General features: G+C 49.2%; 10 protein-coding genes across 10 annotated transcripts; 5 read left to right on the top strand and 5 right to left on the bottom strand.

The window, feature by feature from the left end:
• Window positions 1-13: 13 nt before the first annotated feature.
• On the bottom strand, window positions 14-1,442 carry LY89DRAFT_708190 (40S ribosomal protein S0). Its single transcript, XM_018217668.1, has 3 exons — window positions 1,178-1,442; window positions 462-1,029; window positions 14-408 (listed from the first exon to the last, which is right to left on the bottom strand). The coding sequence occupies exons 1-3, from the start codon at window positions 1,345-1,347 to the stop codon at window positions 247-249; spliced, it is 900 nt and encodes a 299-aa protein (XP_018069660.1). The 5' UTR covers window positions 1,348-1,442; the 3' UTR covers window positions 14-246.
• Window positions 1,443-1,617: 175 nt separating this feature from the next.
• LY89DRAFT_686077 (ribosomal protein-like protein S15) lies at window positions 1,618-3,114 on the top strand. The gene is made up of 3 exons (XM_018215203.1): window positions 1,618-1,703; window positions 1,754-2,933; window positions 2,981-3,114. Exons 1-2 carry the CDS (start codon window positions 1,658-1,660, stop codon window positions 2,668-2,670), a joined length of 963 nt encoding a protein of 320 aa, XP_018069659.1. The 5' UTR covers window positions 1,618-1,657; the 3' UTR covers window positions 2,671-2,933; window positions 2,981-3,114.
• LY89DRAFT_708188 (vacuolar ATP synthase subunit D) lies at window positions 2,648-4,127 on the bottom strand. The gene is made up of 4 exons (XM_018217667.1): window positions 4,021-4,127; window positions 3,920-3,972; window positions 2,982-3,874; window positions 2,648-2,934 (listed from the first exon to the last, which is right to left on the bottom strand). Exons 1-4 carry the CDS (start codon window positions 4,086-4,088, stop codon window positions 2,851-2,853), a joined length of 1,098 nt encoding a protein of 365 aa, XP_018069658.1. The 5' UTR covers window positions 4,089-4,127; the 3' UTR covers window positions 2,648-2,850.
• Window positions 4,128-4,271: 144 nt separating this feature from the next.
• Window positions 4,272-6,625, top strand: LY89DRAFT_686075 (Nop-domain-containing protein). The gene is made up of 2 exons (XM_018215202.1): window positions 4,272-4,437; window positions 4,509-6,625. The coding sequence occupies exons 1-2, from the start codon at window positions 4,319-4,321 to the stop codon at window positions 6,409-6,411; spliced, it is 2,022 nt and encodes a 673-aa protein (XP_018069657.1). The 5' UTR covers window positions 4,272-4,318; the 3' UTR covers window positions 6,412-6,625.
• Window positions 6,626-6,638: 13 nt separating this feature from the next.
• LY89DRAFT_783470 (AAA-domain-containing protein) lies at window positions 6,639-9,863 on the bottom strand. The gene is made up of 3 exons (XM_018222687.1): window positions 9,208-9,863; window positions 7,298-9,149; window positions 6,639-7,239 (listed from the first exon to the last, which is right to left on the bottom strand). The coding sequence occupies exons 1-3, from the start codon at window positions 9,513-9,515 to the stop codon at window positions 6,910-6,912; spliced, it is 2,490 nt and encodes an 829-aa protein (XP_018069656.1). The 5' UTR covers window positions 9,516-9,863; the 3' UTR covers window positions 6,639-6,909.
• A 122-nt stretch (window positions 9,864-9,985) lies between these two features.
• LY89DRAFT_648528 (uncharacterized protein) lies at window positions 9,986-11,226 on the top strand. The gene is made up of 2 exons (XM_018212019.1): window positions 9,986-10,064; window positions 10,183-11,226. The coding sequence occupies exons 1-2, from the start codon at window positions 10,057-10,059 to the stop codon at window positions 11,180-11,182; spliced, it is 1,008 nt and encodes a 335-aa protein (XP_018069655.1). The 5' UTR covers window positions 9,986-10,056; the 3' UTR covers window positions 11,183-11,226.
• Window positions 11,227-11,339: 113 nt separating this feature from the next.
• Window positions 11,340-12,382, bottom strand: LY89DRAFT_708184 (uncharacterized protein; the record flags this gene model as incomplete). Its single annotated transcript, XM_018217666.1, has 3 exons — window positions 12,140-12,382; window positions 11,777-12,089; window positions 11,340-11,696 (listed from the first exon to the last, which is right to left on the bottom strand). The coding sequence occupies exons 2-3, from the start codon at window positions 12,059-12,061 to the stop codon at window positions 11,340-11,342; spliced, it is 642 nt and encodes a 213-aa protein (XP_018069654.1). The 5' UTR covers window positions 12,062-12,089; window positions 12,140-12,382.
• A 713-nt stretch (window positions 12,383-13,095) lies between these two features.
• LY89DRAFT_735421 (ras GEF) lies at window positions 13,096-18,483 on the bottom strand (the record flags this gene model as incomplete). The annotated part of the gene is made up of 2 exons (XM_018220011.1): window positions 13,096-17,980; window positions 18,074-18,483. The coding sequence occupies 2 exons, from the start codon at window positions 18,481-18,483 to the stop codon at window positions 13,096-13,098; spliced, it is 5,295 nt and encodes a 1,764-aa protein (XP_018069653.1).
• Window positions 18,484-20,383: 1,900 nt separating this feature from the next.
• LY89DRAFT_108560 (uncharacterized protein) lies at window positions 20,384-21,475 on the top strand. The gene is made up of 2 exons (XM_018205058.1): window positions 20,384-20,801; window positions 20,861-21,475. The coding sequence occupies exons 1-2, from the start codon at window positions 20,471-20,473 to the stop codon at window positions 21,184-21,186; spliced, it is 657 nt and encodes a 218-aa protein (XP_018069652.1). The 5' UTR covers window positions 20,384-20,470; the 3' UTR covers window positions 21,187-21,475.
• A 220-nt stretch (window positions 21,476-21,695) lies between these two features.
• On the top strand, window positions 21,696-22,365 carry LY89DRAFT_686071 (uncharacterized protein). Its single transcript, XM_018215201.1, has one exon. It carries the CDS (start codon window positions 21,765-21,767, stop codon window positions 22,062-22,064), a length of 300 nt encoding a protein of 99 aa, XP_018069651.1. The 5' UTR covers window positions 21,696-21,764; the 3' UTR covers window positions 22,065-22,365.
• Window positions 22,366-24,610: the final 2,245 nt, after the last annotated feature.

Here is a 24,610-nt window from a genome sequence, read left to right as displayed (position 1 = left end):
TGAATACTTTAAGGTTTGAAGGACTTTTATTTCATAGTTCGCCATGCTATGCTCCTATGAAGACCGAACGCACAAGAGCGGAGCGCGGTCAAGCAACTCCAATGTTTGATAGTTCAGGGCTTTCTCCGTTACCACTGAAAGAGTGACAGCAGCAAAGGCTTCTTTCCCTCATAAGAACAAATATCAAGTTGACTCCTGAGCAAAACGGCCGTATAAAAACAGTCCATTCTTTTTGTGATCGCAAGTTTACCATTCGCCAGCAGGCTTGGTGGCATCAGTAGCGGCACCCCACTCTCCAGTAGCAGTACCTGAAGCGGCCCAGTCATCAGCTCCAGTAGCATCCCAGCCAGCACCAGCTGGAGCGGCAGTAGTAGCGCCAGCAAATGCGGTAGCAGAAGGACCGGCAACCTGGTGGTGAAATTAGTCACATGATTGTTTGTATGCCAAGTAGAACAACTTACCTCCCAGTCACCTCCAGTAGCGGCGAAACCAGTCTCAATAGCAGTTGTTCCGACCTCATCAGCACCAGGAACCTTCTCCTCAAGAGCCTCCTTGTTCTCCTCAGCCTCAGGATCACGGTAGAAGTACAAATCAACCATGACATCCCACTCAGTCTCACGGTTGGCGATGGAGCCACGGAGACGGAGGACCTCACGAGCCAACATCCACCAGACCAGACCAATGGCGTGACGACCTTTGTTGTTGGTTGGAATAGCGACATCGACGAACTCAGTTGGGGAGTCGGTATCGCAGAGAGCAATAACGGGAATGTTGACGTAGGAAGCTTCCTTGATAGCTTGGGCATCGGTACGGGGATCGGTGACGATAATGAGGCGGGGTTCCTTGAAGGATCGGGTGATGTAGTTGGTGAAGTTACCGGGAGTGAAACGACCAGCAATGGCGACGGCACCGGTGTGGGCGGCGAACTTCAGGACAGCACGTTGACCGTAAGGACGAGCAGAGATCACACAAATGTCGGCTGGGTTGTCAACGGCGGCGATGATACGAGCTGCGAGAACGATCTTCTCCCTGCGATCCAAAATCTGTCAGTCCATGCGTCTGAAGAGTAGTTTGATATGCTTCGCAGCTTCTCCACGTTGTAAAATCCTGAGCCTATTTCGGGCTTCACTACGATCTTGCCCACATATCTCCCCACGAACTCAGTTTGATAACGTACCAGGTCTTTCCAATGTTGATAACATTGATTCCATCAGGGCGAGTCTTCCAGAGGTATGGCGACATGTGTGTCTGCAAGTTCTTGGATCCCAAATGGCACTGCGCAGACAGCAGCATCTCAATGTCTTGGGAGGTAGCATTGAAGATTGGGGGGAGTTGTGAAGGAGCCATCTTTGCGGTTGATTGACGTGAAGATGGTTTATCTCGGGAACCTTCGAGGTTTGAATTAACGTGAAGATGATTGTCGCCGTTCGCGATTCGAAGAAAGGAAAATTCGCGAATTTGATATTCGAATGTGGGAGGCTCAAAAGTTACTGCCGGGCGGTGGAACTAAGCGAAATTATCACGTGAAAGAGCTTCTGGCCTTGATTTCCGGGCGCTCACTGTCCGATCCGCGCTATGCTCAAATAGAATTAGTCTACAATATTCTCAATTGATGCTCAGAAAGCTTCGGGACATCGATATGAAAAAGTAACTCGTCATGCCTCCTCGAATATCGGTTCCTTTGCGCTTTAGCGTGTCGAAATGTGAGTAGATGTCGTATTAATATTCACAATACCTTCTAACCATATAAAAGTATGTCTGCGACCAGCACCAAGTCCCTCGAATCCCCAACTACCCATCATCCCAGTCGCCAATCTGGTAACAATGGCACAGCGGAGGAAATATAAAGATCCATATGCTTTAGCACAGGCGAAACAAAGGAAGGATGCCAATACATCACGGCAAGCTGAGCTTCAAAAACAACGGAAAGAAGCATTAGGAGATCCTGTCCGAGGAATCACCACAGAATTCGTACAATCCTTTGACAATGTTGGTGGCTCAGCAGTTCTCCAGGAGGTCACTTCTACCGAAAACCCTTCAGAAGGCGTACGAATCACTTCTGCAGATGATGTTCTTCTGAATCACTTCCTCAAACCTTCTGAATTAGAAGCATCCATCAGGCATTCTCAGCTTCTGACAGAACCCGTTATCGACAAGGTTAGAGATTCGGCAGATCCTGCACTGGAAGCGGCAGCAAAGAAGAAGCATGAAGAAGGTCACAAGAATGCTACGGCAGCATTGGCAAGGATTGTCAGTCTGGCAAATGCAAGTCAGAAGGATAAGACGCGAGCGAACATTATGCGGTGTATAGATATTTTTGGACGACACAAGACGGACTCTACTCTGAGACCTCGAGCTCCAACAAATCCATTGATTCTGGGAGACAAGCCGTTGCCAGAGAAGACACCAAGAGCAGGACCAGACACTGGGAGCTCCGAAGTGCAAATTGCGATATTGACAGCAAAGATTCGAGTTCTTGCAGATCAACTAGATACGAGAGGAGGCAAGAAGGATAAGGTCAACAAGAGGAACTTGAGGATTATGGTCCACAAGAGACAAAAGTTGTTAAGATACCTACGGACAAAGGAACGCGGGGGTGATAGATGGCAGCATGTGACCAACACTTTGGGATTGAGCGAAGGGACGTGGAAGGGCGAAATCAGCCTGTAAGCTTATGTACACCACAGGCCATTAAGGCATGTATTATAGAGGATATGAAGAGTACGAAGCACTTTGTAAACCATGTCCATAATCTCCCTGCGCCTCCCACCTATGATAACAACTACAAACCATGAGCAGAAGCATGTCGCTGAGGTTGAACATAAGGGACTATCAAAACATGCTGAGAATTTAGAATACACTAATGTAGTTGCCAATGCGCTCCTTCTGGTTTTGAGCTATGCACTCAGCAATCCATGTGATGTTTCGAATCTCCTGATATACAGTTAGCATTGCAACGAGGAGAACTTGGAAAGACATACCTGTTCCCGTAGTTTAACCCAAGCATAGACAATAGCGAATGTGAATTGTCTTGTGAAGGCACCCTTCGAGATCTCCATCTCCTTTTGATAGAACAAATCTTCCAAGCTCTTCCCATCTGATCCAGCCCCTCCACTCATGTTTCCAGCGCCAGTGCTGTTTTGGCCCATTCCTGTAGCTTCAAAATAGCTCTTGTAGTCACCGACACCATCAACAGCGAGTCTGACACCCTCGATGTCATCTGCTCTTGATAGCATATAGGAGCCTTCAGGATACAGACGACCGAAGGCAGGGTATAGCTTCTTTCTGTCCGCCTTTGATAGCTCTGTACCGAACGAGTTGAGAGTGATATTGATAGCTCGTCGATCAGCCTCAAATTCCAAGATCTCCGTCATAACTTCTGCTGTAGGCGTCCCAGCCATTTCTGGATCTGTATTGACGAAGTTGTGGAAGTCCTCCAGGTAGTTCTTGTACAAAGTATTTCGGACAATCTCGATGTTGAGCTCATCCAGATCCTGATGGCTCAAGCTTCCCTTGAAGTATGGTGCAAGTGGGGTTTCAATCAAGACGCTGTTATACAACTCCTCGATGTTGGTGGCCACACAAAGGACGGGCATTGTCTCGAACCAGCCCAGTGGATGACATCTTTCCAGCAATTCCCGGGTATCTCTTTCGTGTAGGGTTCCAGTAATCAGTAGAGCCACATTATCGATCATATAACCATAAGTCAGGAAGTCGATGAATTTCGCCAGTGAACCGACTGCATTTGCTCGTACATATCGGAATTCTGAGATGAGCTTGTCGGTCGTTCTCGCAGCTAAGCTCGAGGTCGAGGGGTTGGGAGGGAGGGAGGCAAGGAAGTCGCCGTACGCAGGACCAAGCTGTAATTTGAGATCTAATAGGTTAGTTGGCTGCAAAGTATCTACAGGAGATGACTTGCCGTCAATGGTGTCGCATTGCACAAGGTTATTGTAGTTTTGGCCAGTGAGAAGACTGGGACAAGAGTCAGTATCATACGTCCTATCGTAGAAGAGAACATACTTATTTCTATAACCTCTTACAATCCCTTCGATGTATCCATTATTGACGTTGAATAGAAGGCCTTCCATCTTGCGGATATGTTGCGGCGTTGATCGTTGAGTATTTCGACAGCGATGTGTAGCTACCTGCCTGAGCTTTGATCGATGTCGATATAGACCCGCTTTTCGCACCAATAGGCGACCTCGCGAAGCTACGACTAGCGCGAACAAGCAAAAACGCTAACTTTTTTATTCTCGAAGAAAATTGAGTATCGAGATTTTGGCAACATAACGACCGCAGAACAATCTTCATATTCAAGATGGGACTTTTCGTCCTCACAGAGACTGCCGCGGGCTTTGCCCTTTTCAAAGCCAAAGACAAGAAGATTCTGCAGAAAGATGACCTCTCTTCTTCAGATGCGGAGGCCATTAACGAGCTGTAAGTTCAATTGACATGCGATTGCGTTTTTACAACTTCGTCGCACAGTACTGACTACAGTGCGCTGGTAGCTTGAAATTGAAGACCTTTGAGAAATTCGATAGTGCAGCAAGTGCGCTGGAAGAAGTTGCATGTATCACTGAGGGCAAAGTCTCTGGACTTTTAGGAAAGCTGCTCGATACCCTCAAAGATGAAAAGAAAGCATCTCTGGCTGTGGCCGACCCCAAATTGGCCTCTGCTATCAATAAGCTGCCAGGCTTGACTCTTACGCCCATCTCCGACTCGACGACGAACGAGATCTACCGTGCGATTCGCGACCAACTTCCTTCTTTAATCCCAGGCCTCAAGCAAGAGAACATCTCTACAATGGCATTGGGTCTCTCACATTCGCTGTCACGTCACAAACTCAAGTTCTCCCCAGACAAGGTCGACACCATGATTATTCAAGCTATCGCACTTCTCGACGACTTGGACAAGGAATTGAATACCTATGCTATGAGAGTTAAGGAGTGGTACGGATGGCATTTCCCTGAGATGGGCAAGATCGTCAATGATAACCTTGCTTATGCTCGAGTTATTCTGACAGTTGGTATGCGCACAAACTGCTCGAATACCGATTTGTCCGAGGTTCTACCAGAGGAGATTGAGACTGCTGTTAAGGCCGCTGCGGAAGTCAGTATGGGAACTGAAATCACTCAAGAAGATTTGGACAATATCCAACTTCTCGCTGAACAAGTTGTTGGGTTCACGGAATACCGCCAGCAACTCTCCCTATACCTCACCGCTCGTATGGCAGCCATCGCACCCAACTTGACCGAAATGGTTGGCGAATTAGTCGGAGCTAGGTTGATTGCACACTCTGGATCTCTCATGAACCTTGCAAAGAGCCCTGCCAGTACCATTCAAATTCTCGGTGCTGAGAAAGCGTTGTTCAGGGCTTTGAAGACCAAGCACGACACACCAAAGTATGGTCTCATCTACCACGCTTCTTTGGTTGGTCAAGCTACAGGAAAGAACAAGGGCAAGATTGCTCGTATGTTGGCGGCTAAGGCTGCTATTGGAATCCGTGTGGATGCTCTGTCGGACTGGAGCGCTTCAGGTGAAGGCAAGGGTGACGATATTGACGATGAGGAGAGGTCGATTCTAGGTGTCACATCACGTGCAAAGATTGAGCGACATCTTCGAGCTCTTGAAGGCAAACCATTACTGCCCAGAGGCGTTGCCGTTGGACCAAATGGGAAGGCTGCCACACCGGGCAAATGGGAAGTGAAAGAGGCACGAAAGTATAACGCTGATGCCGACGGACTTACTGGTGACGAGCCTGCTGCCATCGAGCCTGTTTCCGAGAAGAAGTCGAAGAAGGAGAAAAAGGAGAAGAAAGAGAAGAAGAGCAAGGTTGAGGAAGTCAAGAAGCCCCTGATCCAAGAAGTTGACGAGGATGAAGATTCCGATGAAGAGATGGCTGATGTTGATGCTGGGCTTGGTCTCGCACCGCCAAACCTGAACGGCACCAAGGCGAAGCCAGTAGCGAACGTAAAGAAGGTTGATGAAGAGGAAGGCTCAGACTCAGAATCTGATAAGCAGTGGCAATCGTCGATAACTGGCAACACCAAGGAAGCCAAAAAGGCACGAAAGAAGGAGCGACACGAGCGCAACCTCGCAAAGGCCGCAAAGAAGGCCGAGAAAGCTGCCAAAGCCGCAGCGAAGGCAGTAGTATCTGAACCAGAACAGAACGGCGAAGATCCAGATATCAAGGCTGCCGAAGCCATGGGTCTCAGCCTGAAGAAGTACAAGAAGAAGCTAGCGAAGGGTTCCATCAAAGTCAGCGAGGACAACACACCCGTGAAAGTCAAGACACCCAAGCCATCGGAAGCGGGAAGCACACCAGACACCAGCAGCAAGAAGCGAAAAGCAGATGATGCAGAAGAAGGCGAAAAGTCAGAAAAGAAGAAAAAGAAGAAGAACAAGAACTGAATGTTCGCAATGAACGAACTTTCTTTTCTGTATCATAAATGCTGCTGCTGCTGCTACACAGGAGTCTGGCGTGGTTTGGATCGTTCTTAGGCGCTGGGCTGGATAGCTCATCTTTGTCTGCTTGTTTTTTACTTGGGTTCATTGCGGTGGTGGCATGGTGCTCTACGAGTTACATAAAAAGAATGGAAATACCACGTGCATACTTATTGGAACAATTCTGCTTTCGCCATGATGTGAACCATTCTAATGTGAATCCACTCGCTCTCATCTTAATCCTTCTCAGTCCTGTCCAACTCCAAGCACTAGAAGACCAAGCAACAAAACCCAACCCAGATTTTATAATGTCATGGGGGCCAGAACACTGCCATAGCCTGTTCTCACTTACATAGCGACGAGTACGAGGTAGTAACCACGTAAACTAAAAACAGTCAAACCAGACCCAATACATTCTACTATTCTACACTCTTTCTTTTCTCTGCCATTCCCCAACTCCATATTCTATCCTCGACTAGCAACCATCTGCTCACTAATAACCTGCGCCAACCTCCCGGACATATCACTATCCTGCTTCGCCTCCCCAACCGCAAGCAACACTTTCTTAATCCCCACACCCACCTCATCCGTGCCCGTAATAGATCTCAATTCATTCAGCGATTCCGCGAGATCGCTCTCGTGCTCGAACGCTTGTACTTCGCGCAGCACGGACGCGAGTTCCTGGTGCGAGGTGATGTTCGGCACGGCGAGTTCGCGGTTGAAGATCTGTTGGAGGTCGAGTTGGCGCATGACGGAGCGTTGGGAGGTTGTGCCTAGGATGAGGAGACGGCGGGGCTGTGGCAGTCGGTCAGTATTTAATCAATTATATACAGAAGGAGGGGAAAATACTTACAGCGGGAGGTTGTTTCGTGAGGAGAACCATCAAGGCTTGGAGGACTGGATTCGAGAATCGTGGTCCGATAGGGACCCACTCAATGATTCGCTCGATGTTGTCTACTACGACGATGTTTTGTGGTGATTTATACGCATCTGTGAAGACTTTGTTTAGGTATTGGATCTTAGCCATCTCGCTGAATCCAACCATATTTTCAGCAGAGACGAGCTTGATGAATGGGAATTGAGAGTCCTTCGCAATCTTCGCCGCAAGAGCAGTCTTTCCTGATCCTGGTGGACCATGAAGCAGAACTGACAGTAATGAAGTGGTGGCTGAATTCTTGACCAAGTCGACGAAGAGACGGCCGTCCTTGAGGATATTCTCGATATATGGGCTGTAGTGCAGAATGCCAGCGCTCATGGCAGTCTCGAGCTCCTCTTCAGAGACACCGAATGCGGGTTTGACTTCCTCAAGAGCATTCATGAAATCTCCTCTGTTGACCTTCATGTTCTCAATGTCATCACTGACACCAGCAACAGTGCCAACCTTGACATGGCGGTTGAAAGCAAAGGAAGATGCTGACTTCACCAGACCTCCAATCTCGGCTCCCGAGAAGTTCTTCGTTATGTGAGCAAGCTCAAGAACATTAACGTCCGTATCCATGACATTATTGTCCCGCATCTTCGAGGTATGAATCTTCAAGATCTGAGCTCGGCCTGCCTCGTCCGGAAGTGAGATCTCCATATGCACCTCCAAACGTCCAGGACGGAGGAGAGCATCATCAATCATGTCCATACGGTTGGTCATTCCAATCAACAGAATATTGTTGAGTTGATCCACACCATCGAGTTTCGACAGCAATTGATTGACAACGCTGTCGCCGACACCAGTTCCACCACCAGCTCCGCTACCTCTCTGTTTACAGACCGCATCCAACTCATCGAAAATGATGATGTGGAGTCCGCTCTCGTCTCCTTTCTCTTTATACTCCTTCTCAGCATCCGCGAAGAGCTTTCGAATATTCTCTTCTGATTGACCGACATACTTATTCAGCACTTCTGGACCGTTGATGACTTTCGGCTCTCTCGAATTCAACATTTTTCCAATTTGACGCGCAATAAGCGTCTTTCCGGTACCAGGAGGTCCATAAAGCAGAATACCCTTCACGTGCTGAATACCCAATTTCTCAATCAAACCCGGAGGGAAGATACGTGAAGCGAAGGCTCTTCGGAAGATGGCACTGAACTCTGTATCTAGACCACCAATTCCCATATCCTCGAACTTGAAATCTGGGGCAATGATGGAATTGGCGGCCGGCCGCTTGGAAGATCCCTTAAGCTTGATTGGTGATTTCGCATCTTTGTAAAACGTAATCGGTGTATGTCTAGTCAAGATACCCCGCGCAGCAAGATTCGATACTGTAGGCGCAGCACCAGAGCTCTTCTCCATGCTCAGATCAACCAGCTGTACAGTCTTCACCATGAACATCAGAGGGATATTCTTGTAATCCATGAGTAACCTTTGTCCCGGAGCAAAGATCTGGTTCTCGAATTGCTTGATGAACACATCCGCCAAAACATCCTGGTCATATGGAGTCTCCGTGAATTTCTTCAGAGACGCAAATCCCACATCGACATCAAGAGCTCCTAGATATGTGCTTGGGCCTTGTTGGAAGGGATCGTAAAGCTCAGCTGTAATTTGATCCATCATTCCCACATCGCACCATGTTCGCTGCGGATCCGACAGACTTATACATCCAGGAGGAAATCCCTGTAACGGTCGAGCTGTAACCACATTTCTTCCATTCAGGAGAATATAGAGATCCGAGCCATCTCGCGAGGGAGGAAAATCCATAGGCGATACCGCACATCTGTAAGGGTCGTCAGCAAGGGATTTCCTTAACCGTTACTGTTTTTTTGTGAACTCACAGATTCCCGAAAATGTATTGGCTTTGCAAAGTCTTGTCTTCTACCTTCGCTATCCTCAACGGTATTCTCTTCCCAGGAGACTTCGGCTGTGGAGGCGCTCTACCAACGGGTGGCCGTGAAGGCATTTGTCTCTCCGGAGACATAGGAGCACCATAGCTCTGTCTGGGCGGATTCCCATACTGTCTTGGATCATCATATCCGCCCACCATTACTTCGTCTCTTGGAGGAGTTGCGGGTGGACGATCGTATCCGCCTGCTGTCCGTCCGGCTTTTGGACTTTGGCCAAAGAGGTTCTGTCGGATATTCATTGCGCGGGGTCGTTATTCTTTCTGAGGCTATTCGTGTTCTTGAATGATCGTCGAGTCGTAAATCTTCGTTTCGTATAAGTGTCCTCCGCGTTAGCCTACGCCTTCGTGGCCTGTAAGCTGTAGGAGCTTACACCTCTGTCCTTTCCAGCAATGACTCTTTCAGCAAGAAGCCAAGTATCCCTCTCCACAAATCGTAAATAAAGCTGCTGCGTCGTGCTGTCCTTTGTTCCGAACTATCCTAAAATCTTTTACGGTGAAAATGCGGATTCCGTCGTGGGCAGTTCCTCTTGTTTTGCGGTTGTTGTCTCTGACAAGTTTGACATCAGCTGTAGGCGGGAGCGCAGCAGGGGGCGATCTGAGGGTCGCTGTCGGGCTGGGATTCGCTCTTTCAGGTGCTGAGAGCCCCACCAAAACGAGGTGCGGCGATTTCCCCACAGAGACAACGGCCGCGCCGACGTTATCGCAGCCGACTATCGACGGTCTCAGCCTCGACTTGGATTTGTTTGTCAAGGTGGGAGATTTGGAACTGAAGACTGCAATCATGCCTCTGTAAGTCTATCCATTTTCTTATTCTATCGTATTCTGCTCTACCTTCTATTACAGAACACACTGTAATAAAGCAACAACAATGTAACCTTCTCTCCAAGAACCTGCTAACACACCCAAGCCACCTCCTAGGCAAAAAATCATGGAACGTCTACAACACCGACAACATCGAGCGCGTCAAACGCGATGAAGCCATTGCCGCAGCCCGCGAGGCTGCCGAAGAAGAGCGCATGCAAGAGCTCGACGCCGAACGACGCATGCAAATACTTCGCGGCGAAGTCCCTACACCTTTACCCATCACCTCTTCCCAAGATGACCAGGACTCCCAACCCCGGCGAGAAGATGGCAGAGAACGTAAAAGGCGCAAGAAAGCCGGGGAGAATGATACGGATTTCGAAATGCGGGTGGTGAGAGAAGATGCCAAGCGGTCGGAGCAGACGAGCCAGCTTGTTCTGAGGAAGGATTCTGGTGCCCCGTTGACGGATCATAAGGGGCATATTTCTCTGTTCCCGGAATCTCAGCCCAAGCGTCAAGAGAAGAATGCGGAAGCGGAAGCTGAGGCTGCGAAGAAGAAGAAGGAGTATGAAGATCAGTATACTATGCGTTTCTCGAACGCAGCGGGGTTCAAACAGGATATTGGGGGTCAACCTTGGTATTCGAAGGCTGGTCGAGAAGATGAGACGGAGAGTGAGGTGGTGGTAGGGAAGGATATTTGGGGGAATGAAGATCCGAGGCGAAAGGAGAGGGAGGTGCAGAGGTTGGTTAGTAGTGATCCGTTGGCTATGATGAAAGCGGGTGCTGCGCAGGTTAGACATGTTGAGAAGGAGAGGAAGAAATGGAGGGAGGAGAAAGAGAGGGAATTGGAAGCGTTGAAGAAGGAAGATAGGAGGAGGAGGAAACGGAGACGTGATGAAGAGGATGATTTGGATAGTTTCAGGTTAGATGACGGTGAATCGAGGAGGGAGCATAGAGATGGGGATAGGAGTCGGGAAAAGGAGAGGGAGCATAAGCGAAGAGATAGTGATCCGAGGCGAAGCTCATTTAGGGGAGATGACAGACATAAAGACAGACATAAGTCTAGTCATAGTCATAGTCACCGACACAGACATCATGATCGATGAGCTACTAGTTATGATATCTAATGCCATTTCAGAGATTCAGCAACCCATGATTGTCCACCAAAGCAAAAGCTCCCTAACATCCATTATTATCTGCCCCAAACTCCAACATTAGCAATACACTCAATACTCCTCCCACACCACCCCTCTCTCACACCCCCTAAGCATCATCAACAACAACCTTCCTCATCTCCCCCCTACAAACCTCACTCACCTCCCTACACCCCAACCCCTCCAACCTCCGCAACAACTCTTCCACCAACGCGTGACTCCCCCCTCCCCTCCGATCAGAATAAACATCCACCCCCGCCGGCGTAAACAAACTCGGCGCAAACCACGTAACAACCCACCTCTCCTTCCCCCCATCCCCCTCTCCATCCCTTTCTCCCCACCCCAAGACCTCCCAATGACTACTAGTAATCCTCAACCACCCCCTCCCCATCCAATTCCACGCCGCCGGCACCTTCTCATCCGGTGTATCGACGCCCTTAATCATCCTCGGTTGTGGGAGGAACGTCTATTCCATCCCATCATCAACTTCTCTCCTTACTTTTCCCAGAAACGAAGAAAGAAAGAAAGAAAGAAAGAAACACTCACCCGTGCAGTAGGTACACTCTCAACCACATCATCCAACAACACCGGCCCCGTCCCTGTCCCCGTGCCGTTTCCGGGGATAATTTTATACGTAATCCTCACGTTCTTCGCTTTGCGCCACATGGGCAGCGTGCTATGGGTAACGGTCCATGTCCGCTCGAGGAACTCTAGTGGGGGTGGTTGCCAGGCTGGTGCTTCTTCTTGGGTAGCTGAGGCGGAGGAGGTTTGGTAGAGGGAGGGGTAGCGAATGTTGATTTGAGAGGGCGGATTTGGGGTTAGGTCTGTCATGTTGGGTTACGGTGGAGGGAGGTGCGGACTGGGTTGGGTTAGTATGCGAGAAGCTGGATGGAGAGGAAAGGTACTCACGGATCAATTCGTCAAGAGAGGTAAGTGTAATGATTGGAATAGAGGCTTTGATGGTGGGTTGTGTGAAGTGAGGTGAGTGTTGATGTTGACGAACGGCACAAGGCTAGCTGGATGGGCTCAGACAAGACGTCACTGACGATCCTGTTTCAAGATTTGGGTTTGTGCTCAACTTATTGTTTGAAACCCCCAACAATTAGATTCATTGCTTTGGAGTCTGGAGTCGATCTTCACAATGTATTATTGTCCATAGCTTGTTAATCACTAGGAATGGATATGTTCAAGGCTCCACATTCTCGCACGCAAGGCTGAGATTCCGCCTCGTCCATCCGAAGGGGTCCATCACGAGTCATATCAAAACATCAAATCAATTATTATCAGCTCAAAGCCATTTATTCATTCCTCTTCTCATCCTGACACTAGCTAGCTCCTTCCCAGCAAGATACAGTAGCTCATAGGTATCTTATCTTCCAAAATCTCGTTGCAAAAAACTGGGGTATACCATTCCATCCATACCATCACACACGCAATGCAATGCAATGCCAAATCACAATCCACCCCTTTACCAGTCCGCTATACCTACATCTCTCGCTTAGACTCCAGCGCTCAGTACAAGCAAACCGCTGGACTCCTCCATATCTACACCCACTCCATAAATTGACAATGTTGTCGTCCTCGATCATGGACAGACAATCCAAGAAAATTCGTCCCATCATAACCACTCAATAAAATAGGCCGTCGAGCCGTGACAGATAAAAACAACAAAGAATGACAGTAGTACTAAGCACATTAAAAGCAAAATATTAGGAACAAGAATCGAACGTCGAATCTCGAGCAATAAAACAATAAGTTGTTACAAGAAGTGTCCATTAGGGTATGGACTTTCGTAATGGAGACCGTAATGACCGGCCTGGTTGTTGAGGCTTGTGGAGAGTCGCTGGTGGATCCATTGTAGTCGATCATGGCTGAATGATCTTTCCGTATCTAGAAATCTCTTCGTCAGAGAGTGCAGCCATCCACAAACATCTCTCTGTGACCCCCTCGATCGGAACGAATCTGTACAGTTGACTGGCCTCCAGCAATCTCAGTAGATTCTTGACAATCGTAGCATCAGTACGGCAGCGCTCAAAGTTGACTAACGGCTCCGTGGTTGGTGTGCTTGCAATTTGGCTGGGTCTTTCCGAGTTGACAAGTAAGTCATGAGTGTAGATTCCGACGAAAGGAATGCATCCTTGATCACCTCCAGCGCCTTCCATCTCAGCTCTCAAGTTGTGGAAATTGTGTGTTGGCGTAACAAGAGTCTCAAGTTCCTTCAAGGTCTGTACATCAGCTGCTGGTACGTGTGCCCAGGTCTTTGTGAGACGCGCAACATCTTTCGAGGTAAGAGCAACAGTGAGTTGAGTCATAGTTGCAAAATTGCGGTACTTGCGACAATGTGCAGCAATATGAATGTACTTGATGATACACCGCACACGCTCTCCGAGGTCTTGGGTCAACACACACTCCGATACAGCCCACTTTACCATGATATTGAACCGGGCAATGACAACTTCAACTCCGCGGGGTTCAGAAGCGCGAAGAAAGTCAACCCAAGAACGAGATTCTGTTGAGGCATCCTTCCAACGCATCTCGATGAGATCCTTCCAGTCTATCTCATTCAGAGCATCTTTCTCGATCAAGGTGAACTGCTGAGCAAGAACCTGCGAATCAAATGCCAAAGTGAAAGGCAAATGGACTGAAGTTTTGCGAGATGCTTCAGGAATTTGATGTGACCTGAGAGGATCCATGGTTGGAGAAGCTCCTCTAGTGCCTCCAAATCCTTTAATGGGAAAGGTGGCAGTAGGAGTAATCTCTGGCGTTGGCGGAAGTGCCTTGTGCTGCTTCTGCTGCTGGTCTAATTGGCCCTCATGAACCATTGGAATGTGAGCCGTGTTGGGGGACAACTGAAGAGCTTGAATTAACGTCATGGGAGGCGATGGAGGATGAGCCAAGGGATGAGATGGAAGATCATTTTCTTTGTTGGTTCCGGAGCGGAAGGGAGGAAAGGCTCGGGTAGAAGTTGAGTCGTGCGCAGTATACTCCGTTCTTGAGATGATTTCCATGGATATTTCGGACGAAAGATCGCTACGTGCATCACTGTCAGTGTCCAGAAATGACTGACTAACACTTGGTCTCGTGTCTCCTGCGGCAATTCTCTTCATGCTGTCAGTCTCTTCGATGAAGTCAAACGAGTTGACATGGGAAGATTCAGGTGTCTGAAACTCGAAAGCAGCTCTCTCGTTGCTTGCATCTCGTAGAATCGAATGATCCGACCAGTTGCGTTCTCTACGTTCGTTGCCATCATCGGTCAGGCCTCTTTCTAAAAGTGGTATCGAGTTGTAGGACTCGACTGATCTAGGTGAGATGAGCATTGAAGACGCGGGAGGTTGCATTCTTCGAGGTTGATAGACTGTAGGCTTTAGTTCTTCGAGATTGGAGACCTGCTGAGGTCGATATGTTTCGATAAATGGTGGTGGAGTCTTTGTCATCCCAGTCTCAAGAACATGCTTCTGTCGGTGGCGTCGCTTTTCTTCCTCTTCTTCGTCGATTGTGCTGACTTGGCGACCGAAGCTGTTGCCATCCGCTAAGAGCTCTTGCGGTTGAGTTTGTCCAGATACATCAGAGCGTCTCTTCTCAAACTTGCCCTCTAACTTCAAAAGCGCAGATTCAACTCCACCGTCATCGTCCTCGTCGTCCGGAATCTGTGCAAGCATTTGAGCTTCTTTTTCAAATGATGGGCGCATGACTGGTTGAGAAGAGTGCGTGCTGAAAAGTGAAGCACGGGGTTTTGGCGAAGACTCTGCCAATGCTCCCAAGGAGAACGTCGAAGTCGTCTGGGGTTGCTCTTCTTGAGGAACGTCAACATAATCGCTAGACACATGTCCGAATAAGTATGAGCTGCGAACAGACTCCGAGTAGGTCGTCAGTGATCCTGTTGACATTGGTCTTCGGAGAGGATGAGCGTTCAGATCCCCAACATTGGAGACTGCTCGCAGATCACCTCCTGGACGTCTTCGAAGAACTCGAAGAGGCAAGGGCACTGACGGTACATCTGAGAGTCGGTGTACGTCCTCAGCTTCGGAGAAAGTTGAGGCATCGAAGCTGCGCTCACTGAGATCTCGAGTAAAGCCGCTGTGGTAAGAAGCATAGCGCCGCAAAGATAGGGATCGTTTTGACTTGTACGACTGACCTCGAGCTCCTCGCATTGCGAGCCTTCCTGGTGGCCTATGACTTGGCGAACGGCCATCATCTCCTGAAGGCCGAGAATCATTCACAAGAGAAGGGGTCTGCTCGAAGGAATGTGATCGAGTCCTAGTATGTTGGCCCAGGAGATGGGATGATCGTCGTGGGGTTCCAAGAGGAGCATCTGGGGGTGTTGAAGGTGGTGTAGGTCCTCCAGACGGATGCATAAACGTATCGGCAAATGTATCGACAGATGGGTTCATTGGCAAGGCCCCTGTCATCACTGGCAGATCGGTAGGCAGTGTATCATCTACGATGACTATTGATTTGCTGCCGGTGGTCATCTCACTGACTGGTGCTCTATGAGGAGTAGGCCGGGAATCTTCAAAGGTAATGTCTGGAGCCATCACAGAGTAGTTTAGAGCAGTCTCGTGTTCACTGCTCTTGGTTGATTTGTGATCCGCAGCTGCTCGTAGTTCTGCTTCTGCTTCCGCATCCTCTCTGACAGCCTTTTTAAAGTCTTCAGCGATTTCTGCTCCTAGCAGATCGATACGCATAGGTGCTTTCGCGCTAGTATTGCGGGGACGAGCTTGCGGGACAATTGCGGTACCAGGAAGACGATTGATTGTCGCACCTCTAACTCCCAGTGGAGGGATGTTAGGAAAGCTTCCTTGCGTTGGAGATGCATTCGGACTTTGGCCGGTCCTAGTACTCAATGCACGACGAACACTACCCAAGAGCTTTTTCATCCCAGGTCCAGACATAGCAGAAGGACCCTTCTGGTTTGCACCTGTGCCAGGAAATAATGTCGTCTGGCGATTCATTTCCGCAGGTGTACTGGGAGCGAGGACTTCGACAAAGGCCTGTCCGGGCGGGAAAAGATTTCCCCTGACGAGACTTCCAGCATAAGGAAGAGCAAGGAACAGCTCAGTACTCTTGTATATAACCTTGTGAACAGGTTGTTGCTGCGCTCTCTTATCCCTAAGCGAATCAGAGAAGCTTGCACTCCGTTTATGTGCATGCGTCGGCCGGACTCGTTTGCCAGTGAGGGCTCTCGGCGTTGTTGCTACGTGAGGTGACGTGTCATAGATTGAGCTTGCTGGGACTGGATGAGCACGTAGAGGGTTTGTGCCTCCGTTTGCTCGCGTACGTGATGGGAAAGAACAGGAGACGAAGTCTTCGCTCATTATACTTGTAGGCGATAGAGGAGGATCTTCCAAAGGATCTTCTTTCTGGATCGTCGGAATCTGGTGAGGCATAATCATGGTATCGAGATGACCAGCACGAGAAACATCTGCAAAGAAGTTTTGACGATCGGCAGCTTCCGCTTCGGAATCGATGAAATCTGGTTCAATGATACCGTCTAATCTTGGAGGTCCATTTGGATGTGTTTCCCAAAAGCTCGGGTCCAGTTTTGGATTTCGAGAACCCGCCACTCCTCCAGGTCGGATAGGAATATCAGGTCCAAGGTCTGCATCGAATTCCGGTCCATCCCAATATAATGCACACACTCTCCTCCAGCATTTCTTCAGTTCTCCAACAATCTTCAATGGAATCTTCGTGCGTACAGGATCTTGGTCTATATCGCGGGCGAAGTTGTTCATCAGATCGCAAAACGAGACCCGCAAGTCATAATCAACAACATAGTCATCCAGGAAGTAGTTCAAAATCCAATGTCGAATCGCCACGAAGGTTCTGACCCGGACTACCGTTCCAGTCTCGTCACCTCTAGCCAAGGCCCACTTGAGACGCGCGATTAGCATGAACAATAAGTCTGATGTCTCGAGAAACGAGCGAAAGGTGAGAAAGAAGTCAGACAGTAAGTCATAGTCTACGAAGGTCGGGGAGGTGATCTCAGCTACCAGGCGCGCTGGAGTCGCCGCTCTTATTCCTCCACTCGCTGAGTATCGGACGACGGAAGGATGATCACACTCTGGTTTGAAAGTAAGAGCGTCAAACATGTCAGGAGTGATGGCTGTCCTTTGTCGAATGATACCAGGGGCAATGGACTGGTTCGAGCCACCGAAAGGACTTGCGGGAACAGCAGGTTGGTAAGGTTGTGGGGACGCGTCGGAGTGACGCCGAGAAAGGATTCGCGGTCGTCGATCGGTACTTTGTTCTCGGGATGCATCTTTGTAGGAAAAGACGCTAGACCGCATGTCATCGGTGGTGGTATAGGACGATCCTCGAAGGAATGCCGTCCCGCGCATACTGAATCTAGGCGTGCCTAACTTGTATGAAGGTATTGGGACCTCAAGTGTCGGTATTCCAATGAAAGTCTCAGCAGGCTTTGGTCCGGTCCCTGGCCTCTCAATTACCACCTTGAAAGCACCTGCATCCGAGTCTAATACCGGTACGTGCTGCTCATCCACGGTCGAATATGAATGCGCACGTTTATGGCGCGGTTTTTGAGTCGGCGATTTGATTTGAGGAAAGTATTGATCGCGATCACGTTGAGCAGGCGTTGCTGGTGAACGCGTAGGAGTCCACAGACTATCTCGTTGAGAGTCATCGGCCTCGTTGCGTGCTACCAATGCATCCAGTCCAGCAGTGCTTGGTGGGGTGATGGGGAAAACGAACGACGGCTGAGGGTACCGTTGATTTGCAGGACGAATTGTAGGACTATACTCCTGTGTCAGCCACTGTTTACCCCAAACATCATGCCTTATAAGAGAAACAACGACATCATCAAGCATGTTTTCCTTCTTGTCTTACCGAAGATATATTTTGCCATTGTTGCCAACCTTTGCAACCGTGAACTGTCGTCCTTCTCGTCCCGCTGAACCACCGTCTGGCGTCACATCATATCTCATATCCTCTGCGTCTCTCCTAGCACGTCGATTGACACTGTTTTCCTTGCGCAAGCCGTCCTGCAATTGCTTCTTCTTCATCAAGTCCGACGATCGGGTTCCAATGGCCTTGGGCTTCGGGGCTGGCGATAGTGTAATTCCATTCTTCCGTGACGGATCAATCTCTCGCACACTCTCCGATATGCGACTTGTCTTCGCGAACCGACCTCGAGGGGAAAGGCGATCTCGTTGACGCTGTCGCAGACTCTCTGGCGTGTGAGTGCTGCTGGGCGTGGGAGCAGCGGCCCCAGGAGGGGCGGGTCCGTCTATGTCCATCTCTCTCGCTCTCTGCCACTCTTTCGACGGGGTAGCACTCAGCTACTTTGAGGCTTTTCGGATCGTCGATGCATTGATGTCGTTCTCAATTGAATCGGGAGATCTATGACGAGGGGAGGATGTTACGATCTCTTTCGAGCGACAGCAGTTCTCGTGCGATGCAGATGCAGTTGCTCGAGGCGGACACTGCAGAAATGGTCGAAGGAAGGACCAAGGGAGTGAGTGAGTGGTCGCGGGAGGAAGGTGCTTTGGTTGGCTGTGATGTGATGGCTGAAGGAGGAAGTGCAGTGCAGCTGCAGGGCATGGGGGAAGAAAGAGAGCAGCACCGGCGTCATGGGTTGGAGAGTGAGTGCTCCGTCAGTTCAGTTCAGGACCCAGGACGGAGTGTAGAAGAGACAGAAACAGACTAGAGTAATGACCAGGCGAGGCGAGGCGAGGCGAGGTTGGTGCAGCAAAGTTGCAGGAGTTCACTTCAGTTCAATCCAAGTCAATTTCCAGTGCTGCTAAACCCAGATTGGCCTCGCGGGAGGTGAGTGTTGCCACTGATTGGCCTTCACACGCAATTGCCCCGCTGGTGGCCCTTTAGCGATCGATGCCTAGTCAATGGGCACTGATCACTCACTGATGAATAACTAGGCACAGTACGTACTGAATGCTGGAAATTATTACAGGGAGCAGCTCAGATACTTGGGCACTGTCACTCCCCCTTGTCCTGCCCCGTCCTGTCCTTGGCTGGTCTCTCTCTTCCCTCCCTTTTCCCTAGCAAAAAAGGCTGCTTTGGGCTAATCGCAGAACTCACAGTCAAATCCCGGTCCGTCAAAGAGTTGCTTCAGGCACGAGCGCTGGAAATAATCGAATCATGAAATAGCCTTTGCACCAAACTCATATCCACCATATTAATGAGAACCCGTCCGCACAAGCAGTCCAGTGTCCACACATCAACAGCAAACCTGCTGCTGCTCCGAACCGCTGCATGTGCGTGTGGCCACCAAGTCTAGTGTCAATGTCTGACGAATATACTGTAAGCAAACCGTTAGGGCTTGAGCGTGCGTGCGTACTTGGCGGCGAGGGAAAAGAAGCAATAAGAAAGCACAACGACATCTAGAATTCAATCTGACTTTGCCTCGCCGAGGTGTTTGTCTTTTCCTTGTGTCTGAGCAGATCCATCCATCATTCACTTCATGGGTACGAGTCGTCGTGAGTGCCGGCCACGCATTCTCCTCGTCCCCTTCGGCTGATACGCTGCCCAAGGAGAACCCACAGGGGCTTTCAGCCTCTTGAAGCCATCCGGACTCGACGATGACTCGTTCGTTCCGGCCCCTCAACCAACAAGAACTCACAGATGCCTCGCTCTCGTAATTCCTCAGCTGGATGACTTCGTGTCCACGAAAAAGAGTAAGTTCGACAGACAGATCTGCCCTCACTATTGGCATGCTATCGAACTCCTGTGCGTCAAAGGCTGCCAATCTGTGCTCCCGTCGCTCAGATGCACGATGACAGGAAGCGGCGAGGCTGGTCCAGGTCACTAATACTTCGTACACTACTGAGCGAAATGGCCCAAACAGGTCACTTACTGGTCCGCGCAGTGACCATTCAGGGGACCCAGACCGATCACCAGATCGTGTCGCCTGCAGCTGCAGCTCAATGCATCAATTCCACACCGCATCAACACTTCTGGGCAGTGGGCAGTGGGCAGTGGGCACACTCAGCAACTGCTGGGAACGAAATCGTGATCCACACACGCACTCACGGTCGGCGGTACTTTTGCTCGCGGCACTGCGCCGGCAGGATGCGAAATCACATCGAGTCTGACTGGAAAGGGAAATTCTGAGCGCCACTCCTCTTCAACCTGCCACTATCACACCCATCTCAATTTCCTCTTCTCTTAGTCAGGATACTTCCCTTGCGGTACCAGAGTTGGAATTGCCGCCATCGGTCGCGGGCGGGAGTGATTGAGCGTTGAGACTGAGACCATGGGGGAAATTGCATGAATCAGCCGGTGATTTCAACACCACCTGCAATTCCAACAATCATCACTCGAAAAAGAATTGGAGATATCAATAGAACAAGATTATTGACCCAAGCCTCGGAATATTATCGATTGAGACTCGGGGAGAAGACAGATCCTGCGAAAACCCAACGGGCTGGACACGGAAAATCGAAGTTCCCCCACAAGAAGAGGAACATGGCCAACCCGAGGGCGCAAAACCACACGAGCAACTCTAACCATCCCGCCGGCTTCACGGAAAGCTGGGAGACATCCCCGCGACGGCGCCGTTTTCTGCTTCCAAGTGCCTTCAAGCTCATGGTACTACGGGGTATTTATGCCCAACATGCAACTTACAAGAACTGTACTATACGAAGTTAATCTTCATAGATAAGTCGTCCACTCTCAACTTATTCGACCCAGCCGAGGAAGAAGTCGAGATCAATCCAACGCAAAGGCTTTTGAGAGAAAGCAAACACAAGAAGATACACGTCGATACGCAATTCAAAGCAAAAATAAGCATTTCTCAAACATCAGTCGAGATTCGCACATCCAAGACGATTCTTTCGTCAACTCACCCCACTTCTATCCTTATCCGCATCATTTATCTCCCATTTCATTTCATCTCGCATACCTGCGATCCGACGCATGAACTCATCCTTTCTTTCCATCCCATCCCCTCCTTCCATCCAGGCCTTCCTTCACCTATGACCTAACCAAGCAGCAGCAGCAGCAGCATTCACTAACCTTGTCTCCACCGAATGATATTCCACGTCTCCCAACCTGAGACGAACAAAAAGCAAATCCCCTTCCCCAAAACGTCAACCCCCACACGCAACCCGACACAACGGCTCACCTCCTCCACTGAATCTCGGATTTGACTCCTCACCAGGAAAAAACACGAACCACCCTCTCGGATCCACGGAACCCGCGAGTCAACAATCCAGTCACATATGATAGAATAATAAGTAGGGCTATGCCATTTCCGAGGTTGGAGGAAACCAAACCAGAGGGTCGGGAAACATGTGCGGAAGATGGGAACGTGAGACGGGAGTGCAGGACTGAGCTGCAGTTTTTGGGATGGAACTGTTGGTTGGTGTGTACAGTATTTTGTGTGCAACTCCCAAGCTTCCTGATCCAGCAGATTCTAGGATTCTATGCAGATAACTCCTTCCTTTCTTCTCCTAGCATATTAACATCCCTAAAAGGTTGCGAATAATATAAATCGAGGCGTGCACAAAACAGCGCCGCGCCCAAATAACCTGTCAAGAATACACTGACTGATCGCTATCCAATGATCAGAACGTGTCAAAACTCTCGTCTCGTTCGTACCCAGCTCTCCGTAACCGAGTCTCTCCCGTTCCCGTCTCTTTTAATTTGTAATCATCCTCCTCGCTCGTCGCGCAAAATCTCATTCTTCCCGCTCGCTCGCTCACTCAACCCGTCTCTCTCTCAGAGGTACTACAGTACGCGTCCACCTTCCTTCATTCCAAACGCCCCCAAAATCATCGGTCCCAAGCTACTGGGAAACTACCAGTACCTAGGTATGTATCATATATATGAGGTATTGACATCACCACGCACTTTCATTTGACTTGATTTGTTGCTTCGCCTTCGCATACGTAGATACCTCCGTCCGTTCTAATCCAGAACCCTCAGACGTGCCGCACGGTGTCTAGAAGCGGGCAAGAATTCCATTTTGTTGTTTGGTAGGTAGGTACCTTCCATTTCCGCACCCATCTCTCAACCCTCAAATAGACCGAGAGAAATCCTGTTTCCAATCCAAACAAACCCTGAAGAAGATTCGCAAAACCCATTTCTCTTCTCCCCAGGTCCCCTTCATCTTCTTCTTCTAAGAACTCAAATCCCATCTCACCCCATCTCATCTCACCCATCATCCTTCCCTCCCGTCCCGTCCCTCCCCTCTCACCCGCACGCACGCATCCATCCTTCATTCCCAGGAAACACGCGGCTGCTGGTGCTGGTGCTGGTGCTGGTGCCCCTTTCATATCCGTGCCTCGAGGGAGGGGCCAAGCCAAACGAAGCGAACCTTCAAATCAGGATGGCGGGATCGTGAAGAATACGCCCCTCGTCTGTATCTCATTTCGTGCATTCCGTGCCCCGCCTCCTCCTATTTCTCTCTTTCTCTCTTTCTGGCAGTGAAGAATACGCCCCTCGTCTGTATATAAATTTTGCATCTGTAGGTACCTAGCTAGATCTCATTTCGTACTGTACCCCGCGCCTCCTCCTTTCCTTCCAAGGTTCTTTCTGTCATCAAAATCGTGAATCCACCCCCTACCTAGCTATCAAAACCACCTACCTCAATTCTTACACCCCAGCCCCTCTCCTCTCCTCTCCTCTCATCGACAACTCATTCCCGGAAACATACACACGACATACACACACGACATACATACAAACCTCCCTCCCAATTCCAATCACTCGTCCTTCGCATTCGCAAGTCCAGAACGGACGGAGATTACACTGCAGCTTGCAAGCACACACACACACACACATGAATGCATGCATGCAAGCCTCCGTTTTCGTCACTTCACTACGTACTTGGATGACAAAGATGTCCGGATTTGGTGACTGAGTGAAATATTCCTTCCGTTCCGTTTCGCTCCCAGAGCTTTTCTCTGCTGATTTTTATCCAGCGTCAGTTTACGTACTGGTATTATACTGTTAGAATTGGGGACTTTCGTATATTGATCAATCGGAGAGACAAAGTGTAAGTACAGTAGGGGGAAACTATAGCCCTGATCCTAGAGTTCGGAGATGAGATGCGTGGTGAGCACGAGGTGTGCGGGGATGGGGGCTTGATGCTTGGTGAGGGGGGTGATGTTGGTCGGTAAGTCGGTCGGGTTCGGTGTGGGTTTCCTTGCTTGATTGCTTGCTTGCTTCGGTTTGTGGGTTTCGGTTTATTTTTTTTTATTTTTTTTGGCTGTTCCATCGTGGTATTGTCTTTTCGTCATGAGATAGATCTCCCTTTTTCATCTGATCTCAAGCAATCAAACATGAGACGAAAACGTCAGACGCAGGTGGAGATAACGTCTGTAACGTCTGATAGGTATTGTAAGTAAAGGGATGAAGCTTGTTTGTTCGTTTGTTCGTTTCCTTATCAAACAGCCTACCCTCTAGTCAGGGCACAAACTCTATCTACATACCGGTATTCCAGGGGGTATCCTTTCTCGTCACGTTCGTTGGGCTGCGTTGCGTTTCGCGTATTAAGTTCACACAGGGCGAAGAAGAAAAAGTTATTTTGAAGTTACTTTGTATAGTAAACATTAAACGGGTACTGCACTTCGTCCCAAGGAGGGGTACTGTACATCCTTCCCTGGCTGTCACGTTGAGTTGCCTTTCGTTTCGCGTATTAAGTTTCCTGCGCGTGATGAAGAAAGTTACGACGTACTTTGTCATCATTAAGCATGTTATGAGCAGGGAGAGGAGCAGGATATCCCTTGTTGTGGGGTACATGATATCTGCAATCATTAAGCAGCTATATTATGAGAGGTAATGGAAGGATGGCCCTTGTTATGCGGTACTTGTGCACAAGGATGCAAGGTTTGTTAGTTCTACCAGGGCATGTGTGAAGCTTTTGGAGGGTCATAAAGTTATTGATTACTTACTTGCCTTAACGGCTTATCTATCAATCAAAAGCTTATGTCTTTGAATATGCCGTTGGAGGGATAAAAAGTCAAATCATTCCTTGCTTGGATGGCGTGGTCGAGATCAGATCAGATAGAAGTTTGGGTTCCAAAGGCACAGTATGGCAACAGTGTCAAGCAGGGTCTTCAAAAGTTCAATAAAGTGGACCTTAGATGTGGGACCTTTTTATTGACAGGAATACCTGCATAGAGATCAGGGGTCGAAAAGTTAAATAAACGGATGCTAAGTGTGAGTGACAGAGAACGGTAGTTATACTGCCGAAAAGAATTCAGACGTTGGTTCTATAGAGTTGTAGCTTGATGATATTTGTTTCGAGCTCTGGTGATGGAGGGCAAGAAAGCGGAATTCTTCCTCTTCTTTGCCTTGATTTCATAAATTCGTCCCATCCGGAGAAGTGATATTCAGTGGTCAGCATTAGAACAGTGTAGTAGAGGATTTGAGCATGAACATTGTACAATATTAGACATGTTT

This window comes from Mollisia scopiformis (genome assembly GCF_001500285.1).
Source record: "Mollisia scopiformis unplaced genomic scaffold LY89scaffold_15, whole genome shotgun sequence".
In the NCBI taxonomy this organism is placed as follows: Eukaryota; Fungi; Ascomycota; class Leotiomycetes; order Helotiales; family Mollisiaceae; genus Mollisia; species Mollisia scopiformis.
Note: the sequence above shows the minus strand (reverse complement) of the source record. Positions and strands in the feature narration are given on the sequence as shown.